The sequence below is a fragment of the Bubalus bubalis genome, chromosome 19 (genome assembly GCF_019923935.1).
Source record: "Bubalus bubalis isolate 160015118507 breed Murrah chromosome 19, NDDB_SH_1, whole genome shotgun sequence".
In the NCBI taxonomy this organism is placed as follows: domain Eukaryota; kingdom Metazoa; phylum Chordata; class Mammalia; order Artiodactyla; family Bovidae; genus Bubalus; species Bubalus bubalis.
Window position 1 is genome coordinate 33,511,245 of NC_059175.1, and position 27,966 is coordinate 33,539,210.

The 27,966-nt window shown below is 38.2% G+C and overlaps 1 protein-coding gene across 3 annotated transcripts; it reads left to right on the plus strand.

Moving 5' to 3' along the window:
- The first annotated feature begins 249 nt into the window (after positions 1–249).
- On the plus strand, positions 250–27,955 carry TTC33 (tetratricopeptide repeat domain 33). 3 transcript variants are annotated; one of them, XM_006053841.3, is made up of 5 exons: positions 250–397; positions 3,494–3,715; positions 19,231–19,312; positions 20,979–21,110; positions 24,093–27,955. In XM_006053841.3, the coding sequence occupies exons 2-5, from the start codon at positions 3,495–3,497 to the stop codon at positions 24,444–24,446; spliced, it is 789 nt and encodes a 262-aa protein (XP_006053903.1). In that variant the 5' UTR covers positions 250–397; position 3,494; the 3' UTR covers positions 24,447–27,955. The 3 variants fall into 3 exon arrangements, with proteins under 3 accessions (XP_006053903.1, XP_006053904.1, XP_006053902.1); XM_006053842.3 differs by lacking the exon at positions 250–397 and adding an exon at positions 402–466; XM_006053840.3 differs by lacking the exon at positions 250–397 and adding an exon at positions 404–592.
- The last annotated feature ends 11 nt before the right edge of the window (positions 27,956–27,966 follow it).

The following is a 27,966-nucleotide window of genomic DNA, read 5'->3' on the forward strand; positions in this document are numbered from 1 at the left end:
CGTTTTCCGCCCTCTACCTGCTGACTGGATTGGCCTCGCGATACCACCAGCGAAGTCCTCTCCACGCGCACTCAGCCTGCGCAGACGTAGTTTCCCTCGCTCCCGAGCTGTGGGCACCAGCGCTCAGATGCTCTCGTCTGCCGCTAGAGGGCGTGCCCGGTGCGAGCGGCCCGGACTACCAGCCTCGGAGGGTAATAATGGGGTGGGGGCGGCCGCAATGACTTCTGGGACTTGTAGTCCCAGGGAAAGGATTGCGGATGAAAGGCACTGAGTCGCCTCTTCCCAGCTCGCTGCTCCGGACGGTTCGGACGCCCTAGGTCGACCACCGCACTATCTTGGAAGACCCGACACCTACGGCAAGCGGGAAGGAGGTGGCGCACGATAATTTCCGTTTCCGGTGGGTAAAGGGCAAGCGGAATGTAAACAGGGGACCCGGGGAGTGGTCTTCGGGTAACACAGGCTACCGGTCAGTGGTGGAAGTCGGCGGAAGTGGGAGAAAACGAGGCTGGTGGGTCTTGGGGTGACGGGAGTAAGGAGCCTCAGAAGTCGGAGTTGAGGCCCACCGCGGGTGTGGCAGAGCCGGGACGCTAAGGTTGGTCTCTAGGGACCAGCAGTTTTGGGGTTCAGGCCCTCCTTGGTGCTCGCACCCCGGGCGGGAGGAGCAGAAGGTAGCTGATTTTGCACCCCGGGGACGGGGCCCGTGTCTGGGGCGGGACTCTGAACTCGCGGGTGACGTCCTGGGCAGCCCTTGTGAACTTCGCGGTTTGTGTGTGTGTGTGTTTTCAAAATGAGGGGAAGTCGCTAGTACTGGTTTCTCTCTTGCGGTAACGTGTTCTGGTAAATCGTTTCTTGCGGAATCCCTCACCTCCGAATACATCCATATACGCAGAAGGATGCTGTTTTGCTTCCTTGTTTGTGTTCTTCGGTTTCCTCGCCATCGTTGCTTCATTTTCCGACGCAGTGAAGAGAAACATTCTCTAGCTTGTGGCAGGGTAAAATGCCTGTGTTATTCGGGTTCCCACACTATGTTGGCTTCCCTGGTGGCTCAGTGGTAAAGAATCTGCCTGCAATGAAGGAGACCAGGGTTCGATCCCGGCGTCGGGAAGATCCCCTGGAGAAGGGAATGGCAATCCACTCCAGTATTTTGCCTGGTGAACCCCCAGGGACAGAGGAGCCTGGCGGGCTGCAGTCTATGGGGTCGCAAAGAGTCGGACACGACTGAATGGCTAACACACACTGTTTCGTCCCTCACATTGCCGATTTGGAAACTTGAACCCAGAAAACTTAATCATCCTAATTCTTGTCACGTTTAGGGACAGTGGTAAATGCAAGACTTTTTGACATGACTTATTCTAATACCTTGTGAGACCTTTCTAACGATCCCTTCTTATGTTCTCTTTCTGTACTTCTGGACTTCCGTTCCATAGTAAACACACTTACATTTTCAGGCTTTTTGTTGTTGTTCTTTCCCTATGTTACTTGCAGTAATCTTCAAACATAGGAAACTCATTCTCCCCTATTATCATGGGTCTGGGAAGAGGATTTGGCTTTGTCCTCATTCCCTAGTATAGTTTATAATCCATTACTCCTGCAGGCTTTTCTAAAAATCTCTGCTCCTGTGGGAAGTGTGTGGTTTACCCCTGTCAGCCTATCCATTCTTTTTTGGTTTGTTTTGGGGTTGTTGTTGTTTTCTGGCCTCCCTTCTCAGCATGTGAGATCCTAGTTCCCCAACTAGGGATGGATCCCATGCCCCCTGCAGTGGAAGCATGCAGTCCCAACCACTGGACCCCCAGGGAAGTCCCACCCAGTACATTTCTTGATTGCTGTAGTTTATTGACACTTCATTAAGGACTTAGGCACATGAACCACAATTTTCTTACCTCTCCAAAATCTGCCATTGTCTTGGGCCTTTCCATGTTAGTGACCTCATAGCCACCCACACTTTTTTTTTGGTCTCTTTCATCCTAGTGGTTACTTATACTTTATTTCAGTGTGCATTGGTGTTGAAGAGCTTGGTATGTGCTGGAACTTATTATTTCATTTCTCTCCCTCTGGTACTCCCACAGTGCCCGTTCTCTGATAGTTGTGTGTAGACCTCTGGTCCATTGCTTTTCCTTATCCCAATAGTTGATCCGTCAGTTGATACTCTCTTTGGGGTTGTAGGCTCCTTTAAGAATGGAATGAAAGCTTAGAGACTCTTGTGCAGGGTGCATACAAACATATAAAAATTCATTTACAATTCCAAAGGTATCTCAGTATCTATAAACCTTTCCATGTAACTAGCAAGAGATCTTGCTCCCTCAGTAAATCCCTCCTCCAAATAAATATTTGTTGAATTCTTCCAGGGTTTTCTTTAACTTTGTTCCATCAGTTATGCTTGCTCACTCAGCCCTTGTATTTTGTATTATTATTGCAGATTTACAAAGCAGTTTAACATTTGTTATCATTCTGATTAACCGTATAGTTCTGTGAATTAAATCATTTACCAATTTTGAATCTTTCAAAAACTTTTTATGATGGAAAATTTCAAACATATATGCAAAGAGAGAAGAAAGTACAAAGACTCCATGTACTTATCACCTAACTTGATCACCTATCAACCCATAGCAATCCTTTAATCTGCATGTCTTATATCACACTCATCATGCCTGCTATTACTTTGAAACAATGTGTAATTTCATGTAAAATATTTTAATATGTATTCCCAAAAGATGAGCATACTTTTTGTCAACATAATACTATTATACCTGAAAAAGCAGGAATTTCTTAATGTCATCAAATATGAAGGCATTGTTCTGATCCCCCCTATTATTTCATAAATTTTTCCTCCCCATTGGCTTGTTTGATTCTGTAACTAAACAAGATCCACACGTTGTGTTTGGTTTGTTTTTTAAGTCTCTCTTAATCTAGGGGATACCTCCCAACTTTTCCTTTTTTCTTGAAGAAACCAGTTTTATTTTTCCTTAGTTTCTGTTTCTTTTCTGTCTTGTCAGACATGTTATTTAGCAGTCTCCTCTGTATCCCTTATTTCTTATAAACTGGTAGAGATATGAGGTGATTTAGTGTTAATTTTGGCAGGAATACTTCATGGCTGCTGTGTCACTTCCATCAAGAGGTACATATTGTGAACTTGTCTTTCTTTACTGTGTTGGGCTTCCCTGGTGGCTCAGGCAGTAAAGAATCTGCCTGCAATCCAGGAGACCTGGGTTCAATCCCTGAGTTAGGAAGATCCCCTGGAGAAGGAAATGGCTACCCACCCCAGTATTCTTGCCTGGAGAATCCCACGGACAGAGGAAACTGGCAGGCTGTAGTCCATGGGGTCACAGAGTCAGACACGATGAGTGACTAACACTTGCACTTTAGGATGTTAGCAGCCATAGATGATTATCGCCTAGATCCGCTATTTTAATTAGGGGCCAAAAAATGGTGACAGCTTTATCCTTATAAAGGGCCAAGTATGAAGTTTAAAGCTCTCTCTTTGTAATTTTTCCAGAATGGCTTCCTTTGGATGGAAAAGGAAGATTGGCGAGAAGGTCTCAAAGGTCACATCCCAGCAGTTTGAAGCTGAAGCTGCTGATGAGAAGGATGCAGTCGGGAAAGATGAAGGCAACTGGCTTCACGCTGCTAAACGGAGGAAAGAAAGTCTCCTGGAAGGCTGTGCCGAAAAAAGCAAACAGCTTAAGGATGAAGGAGCCACTCTGGCTGAAAATAAAAGGTATGTTTTTAGAGTTTTCTTTTAGAGGATGGCTTTGGTCTTGGGTAGGATGGAATGCTCTTCAGATCATCCAGAGGTCTGCAGTTGGGCCTGTGTGGCGCTGACTGATATCCTTTGTGGTGCTGAAGCGTTGGAGACATTAGAAGTAGCAGTGCTGACAAGAAGCACTTTTAAAAAATGCTTTTCTTTATTCTTTTTCTTCTTGTTTTCCCACTGTTGGTAAGGATGATTATAAAAGATTCCTTCTTTATCATTTTTGTCTTAATTGAGTCAAAGTTGAGGAACCAGCCTTTTTGTTTCTAGGAATGTTATTTTGATTCTGGAAGTAATCTTATTGAATTTTAATGTAAAACATGAAGTAATGCTTAAACTATAAAATATTAGCACCTCAAATTGGAAGTGAAGGGAAGACAGTCAACAGCAACTGACAGCTTTGTGTCCTAATGTTAGATTGTGAATTCTCATTTGTAGCGTTTAAGCACAAAGATTTTTCTCTTGTAGGACTTCTCAAGATTGGCTATTCTATCTTAGAAGAAAATCAACTATAAATTTTCCACATTTATGAAATCATTTTGAAAACATCCATAAAACATCTTTAGAAATTCCTGTAAATGCCTGTTAAAGGTTCATTAATTTTGTCGTTTTTATCTTTTACTCTAGACCACACTAGTGTGTAGAAGGGAAGAGCTATTCAATTATTGCCATGAGATTCCCTCTGAATTTCCTGTGGTAAATGAGAGATATCAACTTTGTGGATAAACAAATAGCTTTTATTTTTTCTTGCATGTCAAAACATTGAGTCATTTCACTGAAATTAGCTGGATAGGATGCTTTATTTTGAATGGAGAATACTGTGAGATAATTAAGTATTTTAGCTCTTTAGCATATGTTTTTGGATTACTGTATACACAGCTTTGAAGGATCACTAAACAGAATTAAAGGAATCTGAGTTCTGTGAGTCATCTGGCTACTCTAAGCCAAAAAAATAGAAATAATGGTTTAAAAATATCTAAGAGAATATTCAACATGATTGAAAGTAATATGAGGAGTAGGAAATAATATAAGGAAGAATAGTAAAGACTAGAACTCAATCCTTTCCCTGTCAACTTCATCTTAAATCACTATGATTTTCGGTACATTTTAAGCCACAGTGTCCTTCAGTGTGTTTTTGAAGACAGTTCTTGATGCACCTTTGTCTCATGACTCTTATCTGAAAACCTGTTAGTTCCTGTGTTCTGATGTTTATCGTCTTGTCCTTCAGATCTCTGCTCATCAGTCCTCTTCTCAGCAAACCACTCCCTGACTACACAGCATCCTGTACTTCCTTGTTTTCCATCACATCAGCTTTTTTTTAAAGAAAGAATTTTAAATGTCTATTTTGTGATTAGGTGAAAGCATGCTAATTGAATAAACCTTACAAAAGATTGAAAAACTTCTTTACTCATGACTTATATTTCTAAATCTGTGTTTCAGAGAAAATCATTAAATTGATCTTTACAAAGGTAAGAGATCAGAAAGTGAATTAGTTGTTAGGGTGGCAGTTATTTCAAGTGCTGTAAGGCTTGTTGATGTACCAAGGTGTAGGAATAGTGTTAGACATTTATTGATGTACTAATTTCTTTAAAATGTGTTCAGTTTTAAGAAATGTGTAACGTCATCATTAAAATCTAACATCAAATAGCCATTTTCATCCATTCATCCTTCTTTTAAAAAACATTCAAAGAGAGGTAAGATATATTAATAAATTTTAAGGAGCTCAGCTTTTGATAAGATGCTGCTGCTGCTGCTGCTGCTAAGTTGCTTCAATCGTGTCCAACTCTGTGCGACCCCATAGACGGCAGCCCACCAGGTTCCCCCATCCCTGGGATTCTCCAGGCAAGAACACTGGACTGGGTTGCCATTTCCTTCTCCAATGGATGAAAGTGAAAAGTAAAAGTGAAGTCGCTCAGTCGTGTCCGACTCTTAGTGACCCCATGGACTGCAGCCCACCAGGCTGCTCCGTCTGTGGGATTTTCCAGGCAAGAGTACTGGAGTGGGGTGCCATTGCCTTCTGCACAAGAATACAAATAATTAGAGTAGTGTGTGCAGTAAGACAGGTCCATAGAAAATATTTTAGAATCACAGGAAATCACAACCACCAATTCTACCTGTGTATATCAAGGAAGTTCTGACAGATAAATTCAATCTTCAGTTGGGTTTCAAAGAAGGAGTAGTATTTGCCAAACCAATAGTGGTGGGAAGTATTTCAGCAAAGTGGGAACAGAACATGGAAGTAGAAAGAGTCATGAAATTGTTTTACCTGTTTAGGAAAATTCTACCAAGTTGGTATTGCTGGAGCAAAGAAATACAAAAAAGTTTGCAGTACACACTCCTGAAGAGAGAAAACTAGGTTGTGATCTCTCTGTATGCAACAATAAGACCCTTTTCATTGTATTTTGTTAACAATGGTGAGAAGTAATTTTATGACTTAAAGTAAGAAAAACCACAATCACATCAGCTTTTTAAATTTTCTTTTAGTATTTCTCCCTTTTTGAAGTTACATTTTTCACTTATTTAGTGCTTTTTATTTCTTTGCCTTCTATAGAAATGTAAGCTCCAGGAATGTAGGGACTTTGTCTAAAGAGACTTTTGTACCCTACCTTTAGCTCTTAGAACAACTTGTGTCATTTACAAGGCCAGTCAGTAGATATTTACTGAATATTTGTAAGGCTGTTGTGTTATGGTATATTGTGGCTAAATAGGTTTTTGTGGATTAACTACCATATATTACCTTGTACCTATAGGAATATATATTTTTAAACTCCAGATTGGAACACCATTCTGAGAACATATTTTATTTCATATTCCAACCACAGAGGGCCTTTGGGAATAGAATTTTCCTGTCTTCCTCCTGCCTGAGAATATGACACTTGAGAATTATTGTTCTTTTCTGAGTCCAATTCCTTTCCCCAAAAGCTATGATGGTAAGGATTAAGTAACAAAATATGAAACAGCTTTGAACTTGGAATGAGTAATAATCCTAAGAGTGTAGAGAAGTAGGGGTGCCGCTGGAGGCATTGCTAGAGAAGGAGGGAGGGAAGGTTGATGGAAAGGAGGGAGCTCCTTCAATTTCCTGGGATACATTGTTTTGCCTCCTTGAGATTTTTTTTACCCTGCAGGTTTTCTCATTTCGTTTTATTTAGCACTTAGGGAATTGTCTGAGTACATTGAATATGTATGATCCAAGTGTGTTAATGTCATTCTTCCTCCAAAGGAGGCACAGTTCTTGAGCATCACAGACTCTACCCTGTCCAGTTTACTTCATTAGTAACAAACTATTAACTACTCTCAGGAAAATGTGGTTTGCAGCAGAATAGCTTTTAAATTTTGAAGTTCGACCTTGTAGTCTTCATGATTCTGTCTAACAGAAAACTGGTTTACTTTTCTACTGAAGCCCTAAATAATGTTAGTGCCTTATGGTTGGGTGTGCTCAGTCCCTCAGTCTTTGCGACCCCTCTGTCTATGGAATTTTCCAGACAAGAATACTGGAGTGGGTTGCCATTTCCTACTCCAGGGGATCTTTCCAACTCAGGAATTGAACCTGCGTCTCTTGCATCTCCTGCACTGGCAGGCAGATTCTTTACCACTGTGCCACCTGGGAAGCCCCTGATGCCTTACAGAGACAGTATAGTAAGTCTGGTGGTTTTGAGTGTGGATTTTGAAGTCATTTTAATTCCATTCAGATGCTAGCTTTATCATTTTTACTGTAAAAATTTTGGGCAGTTTCTTAATCCTTTAAGTGTCAATTTATAGTTTCCTTATATGTAAAATGAAGATGACATTTATCTCATTAACTATTGGGGGATTAAAGAGCAAGTCCATGTATAAACACTTAGCATGCCACATAGCACCTAGTACGCACTGGTGAATATACTTTAGATAATGTAAGATTTTATATGTGATTGATACATTTCATGAAGTATTAAATTTTTTTTTATCAATTATTTTGTTCAAGCATCTTTTTCTCGAATTAATACTAACCAGGACATACCGTAGACTTCCAAGGTGGTTCAGCAGTGAAGAATCTGCCTGCAATGCAGGAGATGTGGAGTCAGTCCTTGGGTCAGGAAGATCCCCTGGAGGAGGAAATGGCAATCCACCCAGTATTATTTTTTTTTTTTTTAAAACTACTCCGGTATTCTTGCCTGGAAAATTCCATGGACAGAGGAGCCTGGCGGGCTACAGAAGTCGGGCATGACTTAGCACGCACACACTTGCACAGGCCACACGCATGCACAGGCCATGCATACTTTTTTAAGAATCACAGTATGGGTTCAAACTTTTATACACTGGCTTTTAAGATTTCAGCCACTAGATGGTGATATTTAATTGTGTAGCTAAATGGTCCCATTTTTCCTTGTATTAGTGTGTATATTTGGAAAGCTGGAATAATTTATAATTTGCCATGAATTTTGTTCCTTGTCTAGAAAAGCATACTACCAAAGTGAACTTGAGGGTGACCTGGCTGTGTGAAATGCATTCTGTTGAGTGCCAGCCTGGATGTATTTAATGATAGTGATCTTGCCTCTTATTCTGTAGAAGAGAATAGATGCAGTCAGTGTAGAATGCCTTTTATTTTCTCACCCCATGTCTTCCAGTCTGAATGTGTCTGCATCCAGGCCACTTAACTTTCACTGTGTTGTAATGAAGTGCCCCTGCTTTTATCAAAGGCCTATCTCATCCCTTTTTGCCTTATCAGGAATCTTGTTCCTAAAACCACCCTCATTTTTTAAAAAGGTTTTTTTTTTTTTTAATCTATTTAATGAATTTTTGGCTTCGCCAGGTCTTAGTTATGGCATATGGGATCTTAGTTCCCTGACTAGGGATTGAACTCAGGCGCCCTGCATTGGGAGCATGGAGTCTTAGCCACTAGACTACCAGGGAAGTCTCCCCTCCTTTTGTTTTGATATCATCTGTTCTTCTCTCTCTCTTTTTTACCCTTTTTAAAATTTAACTATAGTTGATGTATAATATTATATAAGTTATAGGTATACAATATAGTGATTCACAATTTTTGACGGTAAAGAACTCACCTGCAATGTAGGAGATGTGGGTTCGATCCCTGGGTGGGGAAGGTCCCATGGAGGAGGAAATGAAAACCCACTCCAGTACGCTTGCCGGAAAAATTAGGTGGACAGAGGAGCCTGATGGGCTATCATCCATGGGGTCACAGAGTTGAACACGACTTAGCAACTACAACAAACAAACTGGAAGCGTGAAGTCATCTCTGCTGGTTGATGTGCCATTCCAGAACTAATCAGCCCCCCTCACCCTCAGATCCCTGCCCTTGAGAAAGCTCATGATATTCTTTTTTTTTTTTATAGTTTTTTTAAAATTGATGTGTAGTTGATTTACAGTATTGTGTCAGTTTTAGGTATACAGCAAAGTGATTCAGTTACATATATATATTTTTTCAGATTATTTTTCATAATAGGTTATTACAGCTATTCTTATTACCATAAGGTCCCGGCAGACGCTGCTGTCAGAACAGACTAGAGAGCCGCCATGTATGGTGCTGATAATGCAAAGACCATCACACCTTGATGCTGGCTAGGTTGGACCTTATGGGTGCTTCAGAGGGACTGGGTGACATACCCAGAAGCGTGAATGGGTTAAAGCCTTGTGGGACTGACTTTGATCAATGGGAGGCAGGATATGGGAGGGAGACTGCAAATAAATTCTTTTTCCTCCATTCCCCACTGGACTGTTTCCAGTACAAAGAGGTTTCACACTGTGTCTGAAGAAGTTCTCCAAGGTTAACAATCATCTGTGTTTGTTTTTGAAGCTGTTGTCAGCTTAACATATGCCTTGTGTTTATTCTCCCAAACTGCCTCACTTTTCTCTTTTTTCCTCAGTCTTTCCTTGGATCCTATCTGTCACAAAGAGTTAGCCTGTAAGCTTAGGCTTCATATCATCAGGCTAACATATCATCCTGGATTCCTTTCTTTTTTCACTGCTCTTATCTGGCCCACGTTGAGATGATTTCACTTCTTCATGTATTCTGAGTCACTTTTATCCCCCCTTCTATCTTCATTGCTGTCATCCTAGTCTAATTTATTGTCATCTTACCTAAATTACTCTGGTAGTCTCCTAACAGGCCTCCCTGTGCTCACTCTTACACCCTTACAGTTAATTTTCCTCCACTGGGCCCAACTGATGTTTTCAAAATGCAAAGCGATTCATGACTGTATTGCTTGGAAACTGTGGATTCCCCATCCCTCACACAAGAAAATCTACACTCATAACCATGGCCTACTAGTTCCATAACCATGGCTTCAGACTACTTCTCTTACCTGTCAGTTCCCTTCTTTCCTCCTCCTCCTACCAGCCATGCTGGTTTTCTTTTCTTGCCTCAAAAAAAAAAAAAAAAAAAAAAAAAATAGGGTGTTTAAGCCTCGCTTGGCCTTTTCCTTTGTCTGGAATGAACCTCTCCAGATTTTCCATTGGCTGGCCGCTTTCTGTCACTCAGCTCTCAGCTCAGATGCCTTCCCAGAGAGACTTTTCCTCACCCCTGTCATAGCCCTCCGTTTGTCTGTCATCATGGTACTTAACCATGTTTTAATTTATATTTGTTGTCTTTTTGTGCCGACTTCCCACACACATACATTCTAGAATGTAAATTCGAGAAGAATGGTAGGTCCTTTTATATTTTGTTGAATGCTGCATCCTCAGTACGTAGAATACTACCTGGCCCAGTAGTTTTCTGCTCTGGTGCTCAGTAAATGCTTACTAAATGAATAAGCTGGTAACTATATAGCTCATTAAACTTGATGCTATAGCAAATTACAAATCTAATTGGGAGCAAAGTAGCTAAACCCTGTGACATTTCTATCTGGTAATAAGTGTGCTGATTTGCTTGGCTTGGTCACCAGCTGTTCCTATACCTCAGTGTCAGGTCGTATCTTACCCAGCCCTTGGGCAGTCCCTGGAACTATTCACTCTGCTTCCTTCTTTGTGCTAGTTCAGTGGCATACTGTTAAGGTTGTCTTTAAACTGGCTGAATCAGACTTTGGACACTTATTAACCATAGTGACTTTAAAGCAAGTTTTTATCTTTTAATGCTTCCTATCCAGCAGCTGCAGTAGGGCCATGTCTGTTCAGTCTGTTCCAAACCAAAGTTGAATTAAGAGATATGCTGTAGAGTTTATGAGTGACCATTGATTTATTAGGTGCCAAGTTTCCTGTGATCCAAAAATGGAGGAGCTTGGTGGTACCACCTTTTATTCATAGGCCAAGAGAAGGGGAGAAATGAGAAAAAGCAAAAGGAGAAATGAGAAATGAGGTAGGGGAGGGAATTCCACAAGCTGATGGTAGGGAAGTGAATGCCCACCAGTTCTTGGCTCTCTTCAGCCAGTGGAAAGCAGTTGTTCCTTTAAACCTATGTGTGCCTTTAGCAACAGTGCACATTTCATTTAGCAGTGCCTCTGCTGACAGGAGTGGCTGTTTTCCAAATCAAAGCAATGCAGCTGGGGAAGAGGACATTTTTCTTTCTGCCTCAAATCTGCATGCCTGTGTTTGCATGTGTGCGTTTTTGTACGCGTGGGCATGTTTGCGTGCCTGCCTTAATGAAAGGAGAAAACAGAACTAGTGATGATCAGTATCATCTTAAACTTCTTGGTTTATTTTGTACTTTGGGAGGACTTAAACTTTAGTGCATAAGCAGCTTTGTGGGGGTGGATGGGAAGAGCCATCCTGACTTTTTAGGAATAATGCTGTTGGCATTTTGGGCAGGAGAGTCTCTTGTGCATGATTGCCCTTTGCTTTGCAGGCTGCTAATCCTTGATCCTCTTGCCACTAGTGTCTCCAAGTCTTAGTGACAACCAAAAAGTCCTCCATAAATGCCCTCCATGGGGTGATGACTGCCCTTGCTTGAGTTAGGAAGAAACTAGGACTGAAAGTAAAAAGGACACGTGACAAAGTTTATCAGTGGTTGGATCAAGTTGGGGCTTTCCAGGTGGCGCTCATGGGAAAGAACCCACCTGCCAGTGCAGGAGACATAAGAGACACGGGTTTTTTCCCCTGGGTTGGGAAGATCCCCTCGAGGGAAGACATGGCAGCCCTCTCCGGTATTCTTGCTGAGAGAATCCAATGGACAGAGGAGCCTGTCAGGCTGCAGTCCATAGGGTTGCAAAGAGTTGGACATGACTGAAGTGACTTGGCATGCACGGGCCAACTAGAGTAGGGGTTGGCACACCAAAGTCTGCTTTTATAAATAAACGTACTGGGACACAAGCAGGTACTTTTCTTTGTGTATTGCCTGTGACTGATTTTGTGCTACAGCAGACTGAGTAGTTGTGTCAGAGACTGTGGCTCACCAAGCCCGAAATATTCACTGTATGGACCATTACTACGCTGACCTTGGCCTCCAGACCCTTCCCCAAAGCCACAATGGCTCTTCCCAGAGTCTTAAGATACCCCTACTTCTAATCTCTTGATTCTTTCTACCCATATTTCCATTCACCTGGTCTTGGGAATTTCTTGTAATTTCTGTACCTGGAATGGTGAGATGAAACAAAAAAGAATTAAGGTGTCTGCTACTTTTGTCTTAGGGTAGAATTTTTTTTTTACTTCTTTCCTTTTTTTTTTTAAATGTTTTGGAAGCATGCTAGCTCCTGTCCCTTCTTGCTATCTTCCATGCTTCTCTCTGCTGCTTTCCAAGACTTCTCTTGGAGAAGGAAAGGACAAATTAGTTAGGCAGAATCAGTGATGTTAGCACCTTTTCTGTGCCCAGCCATGTTCTGGGTGTTGTAGAGAATATAAGCAAACCCAGCCTTTGGTCCTTGAATTCATTAGTAAAGAGAAGAGAAAAATACATGGAAGAATTAGAGAAAAATTAAATGAAAACAACATTGGGGTCATCGGAGAAAGCATTGGTCATGTAGTTCTAAGAGCGTGCTTCAAGTCCTGGTTTCTCATGTGTTTTTGGACCACTTCTGTAACTACTCTCTGGTCACTGGTCTCAGTAAAATGAGAACAAATAATGCCAGTCTTATAGAACTTGGTGAGTATTAAGTGAATTAACTTTCTATGAAAATAATGGTGTGTTAAGTAATTATATGGAAAGTGTTTAGTAAAACATAAAGTCCTTAGAAGTGTGACTTTGTGGCCAATTAAATGGTACTCATGGTTTTCATGAGAAAAGAGGATTTTTACTTGGTCTCAGAGGACAGAGAGCCTTTGACTAGGTGAGGAGGGGGAGGAATGGGAACCGTAATGTGCACATTTGTACACTAAGGGTAGACATGTGGGTAGAGACGAGGCAGAGATGCAGCTTAGGAACTTCTCTGGTGGTCCAGTGGTTAAGACTTTGCACTTCCACTGCAGCGGGTGTGGGTTTGATCCCTGGTCTGGGAAGATGCCACATGGCATGGCCAAAAAGTAAAAAAAAAAAAAGAAAAAAGACACAGCTGAGGGAAGCAGAGGTGTGGTGGTGAGTAGGAGAAAAAAGATTGGACAGATAGGCTAAGACTGGGAGAGATCAACTTGCTACAGTTAAATCCTGTGGAATTTACTACTATACTATAAATTAGAAAATTATGAGTATAAGAATTATTAAGAAGGAATAATTTAACTTTCAAGAGAAAGATGATAGAACATAGCATACTTCCAAAGTTTTTCATATTGTGTCTATAATAACATTTGGAAATGTTAGAGAAAAGCTTATAATCAATCACTCATGCCACTTTTTTGGGGTGTTGTAGTTAATGCTTTTAGAGATAATGTCAGTATGATTAATATTTAGTGTATAATAGCACCAAGGAGGAGAAGGAAATGGCAACCTACTCCAGTATTCTTGCCTAGAGAATCCTGTGGACAGAGGAGCCTGGTGGGCTGCTCTCCATAGAGTCGCACAGAGTTGGACACAACTGAAGTGGCTTAGGATGCATGCATGCATTGGAGAAGGAAATGGCAGCCCACTCCAGTGTTCTTGCCTGGAGAATCCCAGGGACAGAGGAGCCTGGCAGGCCACAGTCCACGAGGTTGTGAAGAATCAGACATGGCACTGAAATTCATTAGGACCCATTTTGTTTTTGGTCATTAGGACTCTTAAGACTACGTTTCTAATTACGCCATTTACAGTTTTGAATCAGGCAGTGGCTGATATTTTCTGGTCAGGCCCCTTCCATAGAGTTCCAGTTCACCCTATAGTTGATACAGCTGCATATACTTTGGTGAGCAAAATACCTATTACACTGTCTACATAGAGCTTTTAGTTTAAATAAACACGGAAATAAATGTAAAGTTTCAAATAGGTTTTTTTTTTTAAGTTATTTATTTATTTTTGGCTGGATGAGCTTTTCTCTAGTTGCATCAAGCAGAGGCTACTCTAGTCGCTGTGCATGGACTTCTCACTGAGGTGGCTTCTCTTATTGCGGATCACAGGCAGGTTCTGGAGAACAGTCTTGACAGTTGTGGCGCACAGGCTTAAATGCCCCAAGGCATGTGGGGTCTCCGGATCAGGGATCGAATTCTTGTCTCCTGCTTTGGTAGACGGATTCTTTACTACTGAGCCATCAGGGAAGCACCCGTCAAATAGTTTTACAAAGACACCGTGAGCCAGTATTCAGCAGAAGGCTTCTCCAAGAAAGCAAGAAGACAAGTGATTGAGTTCATCCAGGTGAAGAGAATTACTGTTTATTGTTGTCTTTATTATGATTTTATCATGTTTGTCATTTAAGTATGCTGCTGCTGCTAAGTCGCTTCAGTCATGTCTGACTCTGTGTGACCCCAGAGACGGCAGCCCACCAGGCTCCCCCGTCCCTGGGATTCTCCAGGCAAGAACACTGGAGTGGGTTGCCATTTCCTTCTCCAATGCATGAAAGTGAAAAGTGAAAGTGAAGTCGCTCAGTCGGGTCCAACTCTTAGCGACCCCGTGAACTGCAGCCTACCAGGCTCCTCCACCCATGGGATTTTCCAGGCAAGAGTACTGGAGTGGGTTGCCATTGCCCTCTCCATCATTTAAGTATAGAAACTTACTATAGTCCAGCCCATTTATTTGTGAATGTTTTTATTGGATCCAAATTATACTGGAATTAATTGCCAGTGAATTTTATTTTGTGACATGTATGTGTAAGCTAAATGAATGGAGTAATAGAGATAGTAAAATATTTTAAGTGATTTTTATATCTGAAGTAAAACACTGATATTAAAGGAAGAACCTGATATTAAAATCATGACTTTTTAGAAGTTTTTCAGAAAATTCTCATCATCTAGTGTTACAATGGGTAGAATAGAGCGACTGCGTTCAATACAATAACTAAGAAATGTCCTTTACTAATAGAAGTTGGCATTATTGTTTTTATATGCTTTTGAAAATGATCTTTATTCAATGTGTTTGCACCTCTAAGTAATTTCAGAGCTCCTTCCTGTTTCCAGAGTGAATTGATCCTTTATAAATTGTTAGTTCTTATCTCTAATAAATTAGAAACTTTTAAAGACCTGTTTCTTCTTTTGTGTAAGTAGATAGTTTAAATTATTACTGAAAGTAGACTTTATGACCTAATCCTTGTCCACATAGTTTCAATAAAGAATGGTGACTAAAATTCAGAGCCGTTTAGTATTGGATTGGCCAAAAAGTTCATTTGGGTTTTCCCATGAGATTTTATGGGAAAAAAGGAAGGAACTTTTTGGCCAACCCAGCGTTTCTAATTATTAAAAAAATTTTTTTTAATTTATTTTTAGCTTAATTTAATTTTACTTTATGTTATTTATTTTTGACCGTGCTAGGTCTTTGTTGCTGCAAGCGGCCTTTCTCTAGTTGCAGTGAGTAGAGGCGATTCTTGAGTTGTGGTGTGCTTTGCATTGCGGGGGCTTCTCTCCGTGCAGAGCATAGACTCCAGGGTGCGTGGGCTGAGAAACTGCAGCTCGCTTCAGAACACGAGGCTCTAGAGCACAGGCCCAATAGCTGTGGTGCGTGGGTTTAGTTCTCTGCGGCTTGTGGATCTTCCTAGACCAGGGATCAAATCTGTGTCGCTGCCTTGGTGGGTGGATTCTTAACCACTGGACCACCAGGGAAGGTCCCTCAACATTTCTTTTTAAAGTATATTTATATTGTATCTCTATACAGTATATACTGTAGTCTGAGCATCATTTCAGTACTTCTTCCTGTTCCAGATCCCCTCTCCTTCAGTATGACTGTCTTGAGAGAATATGTAGTTAGGAAGTATACTTTTTCTCTTCCATTGTTTTTACTCCTTTTTTTTCTTTCTCTCTGAGCCTTCCTGAAGTTTTGGGAAGTTAGGTTCCTTACTATGAGTGCTCATTATATGGAACTATACATTATTTTTTCCTTGATTTCTTCAGAATGTTATTCTAAATTCTAGACAGGAAAACTCAAAATAATTTATAGAATTTTTTTGTTTTGGCTTAATTTAGTGTATTGAGCATTATCTAAAACTTGAAATCTGATCTACCAGCATTGGAAATCACACACGTTTCAGTCAAATCAGTCTAAAGCTACTTTTAACATTTTTATAATTTCTCTGTAAAAGCTCTCCCAAAATCAAGGAAGCAAACTCTAATTTCAAAAATTATATACTTAACAGTGGTAAGCCACTTCTGATAAACTAAGCTGGAAAAGTTACTTCTATCATTAAGCACTTTGGGAAAACAATGATTCTAAATATTAGGAACACAATATAAAACAAGGTGAAAACTTTAATGTTTTTGATAATAGAGTTTTAAAAGGAAATAAAGTGATAAATCCTGCATTAGCTACTGATGTACTAAAATGTGTCTGTATAGGAGGGACTTCCCAGGTGGCACTAGTGGTAAAGAATCCGCCTGTCAATGCAAGACTCACAAGAGATGCGGGTTTGATCCCTGGGTTGGGAAGATCCCCTGGAGAAGGAAATGGCACCCCACTCCGGTATTCTTGCCTGGAAAATTCTGTGGGCAGAGGAGCCTGGAGGGCCGTAGTCCATGGGGCTGCAAAGAGTCAGACATGACTAAACACATGAAGCGCAGAGCTGTATAGGAGTAGCTTTTATATTTGTTTTGGTATTTCCGCATGAGCACATAAAATTGTATGATAGAAATCTACCATAATTTTAGTGAAAAGTAATTACCATTTGTATTTAGTGACATTTTATTTGACATTGACAAAATGCTGTAACATTGCTTCTTAAATACAGTCTTCATTCATGGATTCTGTATTTGTGAGCTCACTTACTCATTTTAAATATATTTGTAAGCCCCAAATCAGTTTCCAGGTGCTTTCCCAGCTGAGTTCTCAGCTGAGTCAAAAGACTCCTTCTGCCTTTGTGTTTTAGCTCTCACAGTGAAAACAAGCATCCTCTCTGTGGTCTCTTTTGTATTATGTTTTCCACATTTTTTGCTTTTTCTTGGTGGTTTTGCTGTTTTAAAAGGCCCCCAAGTGTAGTGCAGAGGAGCTTTGTAGTGTTTGTGTTAAGTCCAAGAAGGCTGTGACGTGCCTTACAGAGAAAATACTCAGGCAGAGGCAGGGGAGCAGAGCACTGGAGGCGCATCATAAAATGAGGTGAACAATGGTCTGTCTTCAAATCATTAGTAGTTCCTAAAATCGAGTGGTCTTCCTCCCAGAGTTAAACAGTCTTCAAACAGATATCTTCTCAGAGCTCAACAGGGGACCCTGTAAGTATAGAAGATATTAATTGTAGTTCTGATCATCATTTCTGCATATTCAGATGTGGTTTGCCTAGAAACAAAGACTGCTAGCCATTGTGGGGTGAATCTTCAGCTTATCCTTGTATGTAGACTGCTGCTACGAAGTAATAGTAGCCATTGATACAACCCATATGGCAGTTAAGGCAGACTTTCTAAAGTTCCCTGCCACCCTGTCCACCCTCACGCCTGCTGCCAGGCATGGAGTTGGCTATGTGGCAGATGTAGTCTAGGATTTGCCACACTGGCATGAGACCTTGGAAATGGTATTGCCATTTGTATTATTGACTAGTAAAGGGATGCTATAGCATGGTGAAAATGTTTTTACTTTTTTAATGTTATTTAACTTTGTGTTTTCTACCTAATTTTGTCTTTAGTTTTCTGCTCCCTGCTTAAATCAGTGTGCAGGTCAGCCCACATTTTTGGTTGTTACGATTGGCCTGGATGTTCACGTAGTAGGTAGGAAATTATGTGCAAGAATACACAGAGGAAATGAAGGGTAGCTGGAAGTGATTCAGAAGGCAGCACGTGATAGGGCTTAATATACCAAGAGAGAGATTATCAGTGGTTCACAACCCTGGTTTTTACTAGTATAACCTAGGGAACTTTTTAAAAATACAGATGCTTGGGCCCTACTCCAGAAATGTCTCATTGATCTGAGGCAGGGACCAGTGTGTGTGTGTGCGCGTGTGCATGCATTTTTTTCTCCTCCAAAACCTCCCTAGATCACCCACCATCCACCATCAAAACTGGTGGATTATATATTTTCTGTTTAGCTCTAGAAGAGAGGATGAGTAGCATTGATGGAAAGGTACAGAAAGTTTCAGCTTGTTATAATGAAGAATATTCTGGTAATTTGAACTTTGTCCTCCTAGAAATATTAAAGTATACATGAGTTAACTGCTTGGGAAGAATGCTGTGAGGATGACTGCTTTGGATAATGTGTAGGACTTAATCTTTGCTTAATTTTATTTAAAAAAGAAAGTGCTGCTGTATTTCTGCAGATTTATAAAATTGGAGGATAATTGTTTTACAGTATTGTATTGGCTTCTGCTGTACAACAGTGTAAATCAGCCATAAGGATATATGTATATACATACGCTTCTGCAGATTTAGTGTGGAGTATGCTAAGATCAGTTTGGGGCATATTGAGTCTGAGGTGTCTATAGGGAATCTAGGTGGAGATGTTGACTCAGAAGAGAGTCATGACTGGGAGAACATCAGTGAAAAGATGATGGTGGAAATCACTGTCTCCGTACTGGTTTTCTTTCATATGGCCCACGTCTTATAAACTTACCGTATATTGATAGTGATAAATAAAATATGATCCCTGGACTCATGGAGCTTATAGACAGAGAAACTAAATACTGAAGAATGTTTACAGAATGACCTGGCAGCATCTAAATTGTCATCTCTGTCAGCTAGATTGCTGCAGTAGGGTCAGGGGTTGCAACTGAATTATAAATTCTTGAGAGAAGTCCTTTGTAATCCATTTGAAATGAGTGACAACATATGCAGACACTGAGATTGGAGGAAAAAAGAAATTCTGTGGTGCTTTCTTAGCCCAGAAAATAAATTTTCAGGGAAAATTTCCAGTCTTTTTTAATTTATATTTTGCTTTTGCTGTCCTTTTTTAAAAAAAATATTTTGTTATTTGCTGTCCTTTCCCTTCATTTCTTAAATTTTTCTGCTTGTGTAACATCATCATTATCAATTATTGAATAGAGATATTTCTTGGTAAACAGTTATTTCTTATTTTCTGACTTTTAAATTTGATCTTGTATTCTCAAAGACTTACTGAAAATAGAATACTAATGTAACTTTAACAACTATAGATACCGAGAGGCCATTCAGAAGTGGGATGAAGCACTACAGTTAACCCCAAATGATGCTACCCTGTATGAGATGAAATCACAGGTAATGGTTATGAAGAATTTCCCTTTGATTGTGAAATTGCACTGTTTGTGATGTGAGCAGTGATAAGCCAAAAGAATATTTCCTCCCATTTTCTTTTGTTAAGTACAATTTGTTTATTTGGGGAAAACATATGTCACCTTATTATTTATGGCTCTTTCCTCATGCATCAAATTAGAAATTTGTTTACCTTAATATTGAAACTGATTTTTATTTCAACCTAACTATGCTTAAGATATGAGTGATGGGTATCTTTTAAAAAGTTACTGGTGATCTCTTAAATAGATGAAATGTGTTAGTTAGCTTTCCTTGGAAATTAATTGTAGTGGACTTAACAGTAACTCAGTCTCTTCAGAATGAGGATGAATTGGACTCTGGATGAAGTTATTTCTCTTAGAACAGCCTGGTCCATAGCAAAAGGTCAGAATAGACTCCGTTTATTAATAGTGTAAAAATAACATTTGTACTTATAAATACATTTTTAATGTTTTGTGGGAAAGTTCATAAAGAAAACCTCTGGAGTACTTCTATTAGATTATTCAAGAGACTTTTAAAATCTCAGACAGAGCACTAATATACTTCTGGCATCGAATAGTTGCAATTCAGCCTGATGCGCCCACCTAGCATGTCTTTTAGATGATGATCCAAAACATAGGGCACATCCTTTTTCAGATCTGATTTTAATTTATCCAGGAAAAACCCAAATTGTTTTCTACTGAATGAAATGCTATGAGGACCTTCATTTGGATAAGCCTTTAATTTTTAATCTTAAACATGTATATATTAAAGGTAGGGTTTGTGGCAAGCTGTATGAAATGAGTTGTTTTATTTGGAACTTGATAATGGTAGTGTCGTAAATCTTGTGAAATGCAAATGGTCAAAATTTTATAGATAAAAGCCAGCACTTCCCCATAAATTGAAATAGAGGGTCCTGAAACGCCTTGATTTTTCTGGTGTGTATGATTTGGAGAACCTAATTGTGGGCGGGCTGGTGGTGTGTTTAAATGATTTTTATAGCAGGAAGATGTTCACGTAGGACAAGATGGGTGGTTGAACCAAAATTTAAATTTACCTAGTTTGACAGAAGGACCTGGGGTTCCCTAAAAAACACAGTGTAAGTTGAGTAAATAGAAGGGGAGTTGGAGTTCAAATAGCTGTGAGCCATCATGGCCAGAATATGGCTATCTGGTTTAGTTGGGGCTTTCCAGGTGGCGCTATTGTTAAAGAACTTGCCTGTGAATGCAGGAAACATAAGAGACATGGGTTTGATCCCTGGGTTGGAAAGAACCCCTGGAGGAGGAAGTGGCAACCCTCTCCAGTGTTGTTGCCTGGAGAATTTCATGGACAGAGAAGCCTGGTGGGCTATAGTCCATAGGGTTGCAGAGAGTTGGACACAACTGAAGCAGCTTAGCATGTATGCATGCAGTAGGGTTCAACAGTTGCAAAGAGAATATATTTTTCATAATTATTTCAGGAATAGGAAGAATATAACTTTTAACCCTGAGTAGCAGAGGAGGGGGTTAAAACCACTAAAATGTTATATTTTCCAGACTAAAAATATATTTTCAAAAATGGAGAGTTGTTTATATATGATTGTCTATTTTTTTTTGGCTAGTTTTTAGTTTGCTAATTTATGAATGTTACTGATGGGTTTCTTTTTTGGCCATAGGTCCTAATGTCTCTTCATGAAATGTTCCCAGCAGTTCATGCTGCAGAAATGGCTGTCCAGAGAAATCCACATTCATGGGAATCTTGGCAGACTTTGGGGCGTGCTCAACTTGGATTAGGAGAGATAGTCTTGGTAAGGAAGTCAGATTATTACAGTGATGACATTTTATTTTGACATGTTTTTCATCCGTTGAACCAAAAATAAATAGTCATTTATCAGATCTACACAAAAGGTAAATAGCAAATAATCTTTTAAAGGTATTAACCCATAAACACTGCTCGCTTATTACTGATCATCTTTTTTCCATTACAAACGTCAATTACAATATATCAGGATCAGAATATTTTTCAGGTATTTGGCATCATGGGAATTTAAAAAAAAATAACAATAAATGTTGGCATTTGGTAAACCTTATTTAAATATAAAATAACTTTTAGATTAGTTCATTGCATCAGTTTACCCCCATTATAAAGTGATATCAGTAGCACTATGGAGACAAAACCACTAAAAGATTGTGTTGAAGAAGGAAGAAAGTAGAATACGGAAGAATAATGGTGATAAATACTTTAGACTGAAAAGTTGCTAAGATTGGTGAGCAGAGAAATGGAAAAGGGTAGAAGCTTATGAAATTGAAGTATTCATTGTGTAAAGTTTACTATAAACTGGTACTTAATGAATTTCTCACCTTATCTGGACTATACCTTGTATGTAGCAAAGGCTCAGTAGGTCAGAGTTGGCTGTGAGCATTGTCTTCTTTTCATTTTTGTTTTGACTGAACTACATATACCTAACAGCTAATTTCCTAACAGGTGTTTGCAAATCTAATATAGTGGTGCCAGATTTCCTCTGTGTCATCAAGTAAATTAAAATTTTTCATACTTTTATTAGACTTTTATAGTTGAAAACAAAACAAGCAAAAAATCCCAAAGAAGTTACTTCTAAAATTCTTGGTAAATCTTGAGTTTTAACATTACTAGTAATAGTTTTAGTAAGTTGTGGATAACTTAGATTTTTCTGGTACTCTTGTAAATATATGATTATTTCTAATTACCAAATAGGGTATTTATCAAATTCTCAAAAATCGTATAGAATCTTGATGAGAAAAGGATTGAAATAATTTCAAAATTATAGTCTGAAGGAAGATTCATAGCGATGGAAACAAGTTTAACCAGAGATTGTTTTTTTTCCTTGCCATTTGACATAGTCATCTTTTCTCTCTTTTGTCTGAAGACTTAAATCATATCACAGTTGGAAAAAGAAATTAAAGGAATTTAGTTTTCTAACAGGTTAATTGCAAAACAAACAGAAGTCTAGCTTATAATACTTTTTACCCATTTCTCTTTTAATAAAACCTTACATCATTTTACGTATAAGTTTTTATGTGTTTTACGTATAAGTGTTTACGGTAATGGAGAAAATCTCTAGGACATATAGCAAAGATTGTCCTATAAAGAAAGAAAATAAAGTGCAGATGAAACAACAGAGCTATTTTGAACCAGCTAATGAAAGTAAAATTATTCCGTATTTTAAGTTTTCAAAATAAGAGTACCAGTGGTTCAACTGTTACATTTTTCCCCTTGGTAAATTTCTTTCTTATTTATATTGTGAAATTATTGGAGGAATCAAAAGTGGTTTTTTCCCCCCCCATTTAGTATGATTTTAGGACTCTATTTGGAAAAAATCTAAATTTTTGATTTTTAGGTAAGCTTAAGCTGTTATTTTGAAACATTGGAATAGAAAAAATAACTTTATTCATTGTCATAATGAAGGGAATACTGTAAAAAATATATTGAAAACAAGCTAAAATTTTTAACATCTAACAGTTCTTAATATATCCATATGGACAAAAACATAAGAAAATACATAGGTAAATTAAACAGGGAGTAAGTTAAAAGTCAATAGTTGGATATATATCTATGAGTGATATTTAGATTTTTATGTGGAGCTGAGTGTGTATGTTAGAAAATGGTCACAGGCTTACTTTGTTTTTCATTTTCTAATTCTTTGAGGTGTAAAGTTAGGTTTTTGCTTGAGATCTTTTCTGTTTTAAACATAACATTTATCACTATAAACTTATAGTAAGTTTTGCTTTTGCAAATATACCATCCTGTAGTGTCAGGATGTTATAGTTTGATTTTCATTTCAAGATACATTTTAATTTCTCTTTTGAGTTCTTCTTTGACTCACTGGTTGTTCAAGAGTGTGCTGCTTAATTTCCACGTATTTGTGAGTTTTTCCAGTTCTATTGATTTCTAACTTTATTCTCTTGTAGTTCAGAAAAGATACTTGGTATGTCTTTTCAAATTTAAGACTTGTTTTGTGACCTGAGATGTGATCTGTCCTGGAAAACGTTCTGTGTGTTCTTGAGAATAATGTGTATTCTGCTGCTGTTGGATGAGTCTTTCTATATTTGTCTGTTAGGTCCCTTTGGTCTGTAGTGTTATTCAGGTCTTCTGTTTCCTTATTGATCTTATGTTGGAATGTTCTATCCATTATTGAAAGTAGGACATTGAAGTCTCCTACTAATACTTTATTGCTATATGTTTCTCCCTTCAGTTCTGTCAGTGTTTACTTTATATACTTAAATGTTCTGATGTTGGGTATGTATATATTTATAATTATTATATTTTTCTGGTGAATTGATTCTTTTATCATTATATATAATGTTCTTTGCCCTCTTGTGACACTTAAGACATGTTATCATTATTATGATCTAAACTTTTGGCTTCAAAGACAGGCATTCCTGATGCCTTTCTGATCATGAGCTGGCCCAAGAAATCCCCAGATTTACATGTTTGCTGATTTCCAGAAGCTGAACAATGCATTTGACTTGTTTTGAGCCATCATATCAATACCTCTATTTTAATGGACTTTTTGGTCCTTATCAACAGTTTTGTCAGCTACTTTCTTTTATACTATTTGACTGTTTTTTAAATCATTCCAATACATTTACCATTTTTTTAAACCATAACCATCATATCCAGCACAGCTCTAACTTCCATCTTTACATTGTAATACGGTGAGAAAAAGAGAGAGAGAGACATATTGTGGATTATATTAAATACATTCCTTATTAAAACTAAGCAAAGAAGTCTGACCTTTTCTCCCCTGTAGGCAATTCGAAGTTTTCAAGTAGCCCTTCACATCTATCCAATGAACCCTGAGATATGGAAAGAAGACCTTTCTTGGGCAAGAACACTCCAGGAGCAGCAGAAAGTAGCAGAGAGGATTAAAAAGAGTGAAGTACCAGCAGAAGTAACACATTTCTCACCCAAGTCAATTCCTGACTATGACTTTGAAAGTGATGAGATTGTTGCTGTTTGTGCAGCTATTGCTGAAAAACAGAAGACAGTTGCAGCAAATAAAACAATGGTTATTGTGTCAGCTTCTGGGACTGTAGAGACGGTGACCGAGAAGGAAGATGGTGCTGCACCACCGGATGGCTCTGTTTTTATCAAAGCCCGATGAAGCTTAGCAAGAGTCATATGAATCCATCTTTGATTACCACTTAAATTTTAGGCGTGGGGGCATTTAGTCTGGAGAAACAGGGTAAAATTCCTGCTTGTTAAATAAGTTTTTCAGATGAGACATATAAAACTTAAGTGAAAGAATTATTGTATAGTTTTTGGACTGTACTTTGATAAGGCATGATTTCAGCTCAAGATTAAAATTGAGTACATGGTTTTTTGCTTAAGAAGCTTAATTTAATAAAAATATACAAGTGAATGCATTTTCAAGATACCACTTGAAAAGCAAGTTCTCAAATAGTGAATAACTTGATGGCCAGTGTTATTAAAATATTGACTTGTTGATTTTTGTTTTATAATAAAGGAAGTAGGATTCTTTCCCTGCTAGAAATACATTGCTATTCCTATTCACTCTGCTTTTTCTCTTGTTTCATTAGAGTAAGTCTGTCACGAAGCTTGAATCTTTTTGATACTCATTTTGATTCAGAGTTGTCATTTGGTCCTATGTAGGATCTTGAAAGTTTGAAAATGCATGCAAATGTGTATGCTGAACATTTTCTGAAGTTTCTCTTAATTTTGATTTGTGCTTTTAACTTTATAATTATTATAACAATGATAGTTGCCACTTTCAGTATTTGTTAGATGTGTGAGATACTGACAAATGTCAGAATCATGGTTTATTTTTTAAATTATTAAGGTAGATAGAGTAATCCTTAGCACCAAGTGAGTCATTTTAAAGATGTGCATTTTTTTAAAAAATCAGTGGCTCTTATAGATACATCATAACAAATTACACTACTGTTTTCCCAGTCAAAAGCAGTATTTTCTTTTCCTTATTTTTAAAAGATTAAAAACATTAAAAACAATTTATTTCTTGCTGTAATTTCCTAGCTGATGGTTTAGAATTCCTTTTCTAGTTAACTTTTATGGAACTGCTCAGTGAAATGAGAAACAATCACAGTTTTAAATGACTCAATTATACTTTTCTAAAAATTGAGGGGGAAAAGTAGATATGTTATTGAAATAAAGGAGTGAATAGCATTAGGCGCAACATACACAGAAATTGAAGTGTGATTTATGGTTTAATCCCATGAGTAGAAAGGATATATTGAAGGATATATTTTATTGAAAGGTCACCATCACATCCACAAATCAATACTGACATTGCTAATGTTAATTATTATTTTAGTACAGTTATATAGAACTGCTGGGTACTGTTACTTCTGAAACTCAGGAAGCTAGTATTGGTATTTTATCCTTGTTAGAGAGGAAGTAAGTTACTTTTTATTTTAAGGAATTTTATCTTGCCCACTGGGAGCATGTACGTGTAATGGTCTGAGATGACTGAAAAACATTTTTTTTAGTGGAATGCTTCTTTTTTTCAGAGTTGGAGAAGCCAGGATTTGCCTTGAAAAGTACTATTTTTTCCCCCCAAAGTTGTATCAGGTAGTTAGCTCTGGTTAGAGAAGTTTGTTTTAGAAAGATCCAAAAAAAAAAAAAAATTTAATTATATTTTATTTTGTTAAATAATGCATATTCTTCAAGGGCAGGTAGATGGATGTGTAGAGAAATGTGCACTTACTGTTTCATATGTTGCTTTGAGTAATGGATATTGATTGTATAGTTTGTGAATAAATAGGTTTTTTTGCTTTTAAAGGTTTGCCTATTTGTGTTGTTAGCTTTTGAAAAAATTAGATTGATTAATTTATTTCTTATGTGAAGATAAAATATATAAGCACCTTGTATGGTGTCTTGTGTATGAAGTACTCAGTAAATGCTGTTTCTATGAAGCACTTGAATTGGTTTTATTTAACCTCACTTTCTTCTGATTTTAAGAAAGGAGGAAAACGTCTTTGTAATTTTTTCCATACTTGGAAGTGAGAAGTCACTACTTCTTATACTATAGGACAGATGGCTTTCAGTTGGGGAATGTTGTTGGTATAAGGTTTATGAAGTGAAGTGAAGTGAAGTGAAGTGAAGTCGCTCAGTCGTGTCTGACTCTTTGCGACCCCATGGACTGTAGCCCACCAGGCTCCTCCGTCCATGGGATTCTCCATGCAAGAATACTGGAGTGGGTTGCCATTTCCTTCTCCAGGGGATCTTCCCAACCCAGGGATCAAACCCTGGTCTCCCACATTGCAGGCAGATGCTTTAACCTCTGAGCCACCATACCTCAACCCAAAAGAAACAAGATCCAGGATGGGAGTGCGTGTAGCTACTAGATTCTGTTTATGAACCTACCGTTGCCTCTGTACTGACATCAGTAGGCCAGGTTAGTCTCTTTCTTACACAGAAATAAGACATAAGATGGTTTAGATACAAGATGGAGGAGAGAACGAAATAGTGAATTATGGAGGAGAAAGGGATCCCATTTCTTCAGGCCCCCAAAACTGCTTAGCACTCTTTTGTGTACGAAGGGAAAAATGCATACATTATTTTATAAGGATGTGAATACTGATATCTGTACTAAGCTTGGTAACTGTAATAGCAAATTCTTTCAATCTGAGGGAAATAATTGATGTTCATGATAATGATATAATTAAAGATATTTAATATACTTTCTGAAACAACACTAAACACTAATACTATATTGAACATAATTTGTAGTATTCTTATCTGAAAATGTGTGTGGCATAGATACTCATTAGTCAGAACACTGTACAATCCAGACCATGTCTGATAATTTGAGAATCATTATTCTCTAGACAACAGGTTCTTAGATTATAAAGTATTTATCTTAAATGTGCTAACAAATACTACATAAACACATGCAAAGTTTAGACCACGAAACCTGGATCTATTTTATTTTCTTGTAATTCTTTTTTTCTTAAAAAAAAATTTTTTTTATATATTTTTAAATAGGATAATAATTGCTTCAAATATTGTGATGGTTTCTGCCATACATCAACATGAATCAGCCACAGGTATACATGTTTCCTCTCTTGAACCAAGATCTACTTTAATTGGAGCCTATGTGAAGGGTTTTATGGTACACTTCAGTATGAAATTAGCTTTTAAATTGATGTTATATGTCAAAACTGTAAAGAAGAGTTTAAATTAAAAAAGCTTTGGCTCAGAAAGCTAGTGTTTTCATGATTATAACTGACCAAGATAGCCTTTTTCAGTTTGAAAATTGTGCTTTGTGTAATGACGTCAAAAGCTCGTTTCCCTGCCTTTCTCAGCAGCAGGAAATTGTTAATAATTTCTTTAATCTCAGACTTCATGAGTCAGAAGCCTTTTAAAATTGATTTGGACTTTGATTTCATGACATACATATATCTAAATGAGTTGTACATTGACACAAGAACCATAGTTCTATAATTATCTTCAAATCAATAGGTATATTAAGTGTGTTTTTCCTTAGGGATTATTATGAAACTGATGTTGTGTTTTGTAATTGATGACATTTTAGGATTGAAAAAATAATGTTTTTTTTAAGCCAATAATAAAAATACACAAGTTTGTAAATGATTCACTCGTTACTAAAGTAAAATGAAATATGTCACTTTACCTGCGTGCAA

Coding starts and splice junctions, on each gene's coding strand:
- TTC33 (XM_006053841.3), top strand. CDS start 3,495: ATGGCTTCCTTTGGATGGAAAAGGAAGATTGGCGAGAAGGTCTCAAAG. Junction 3,716..19,230: donor ACTCTGGCTGAAAATAAAAG/GTATGTTTTTAG, acceptor TAACAACTATAG/ATACCGAGAGGCCATTCAGA. Junction 21,111..24,092: donor GATTAGGAGAGATAGTCTTG/GTAAGGAAGTCA, acceptor TCTCCCCTGTAG/GCAATTCGAAGTTTTCAAGT.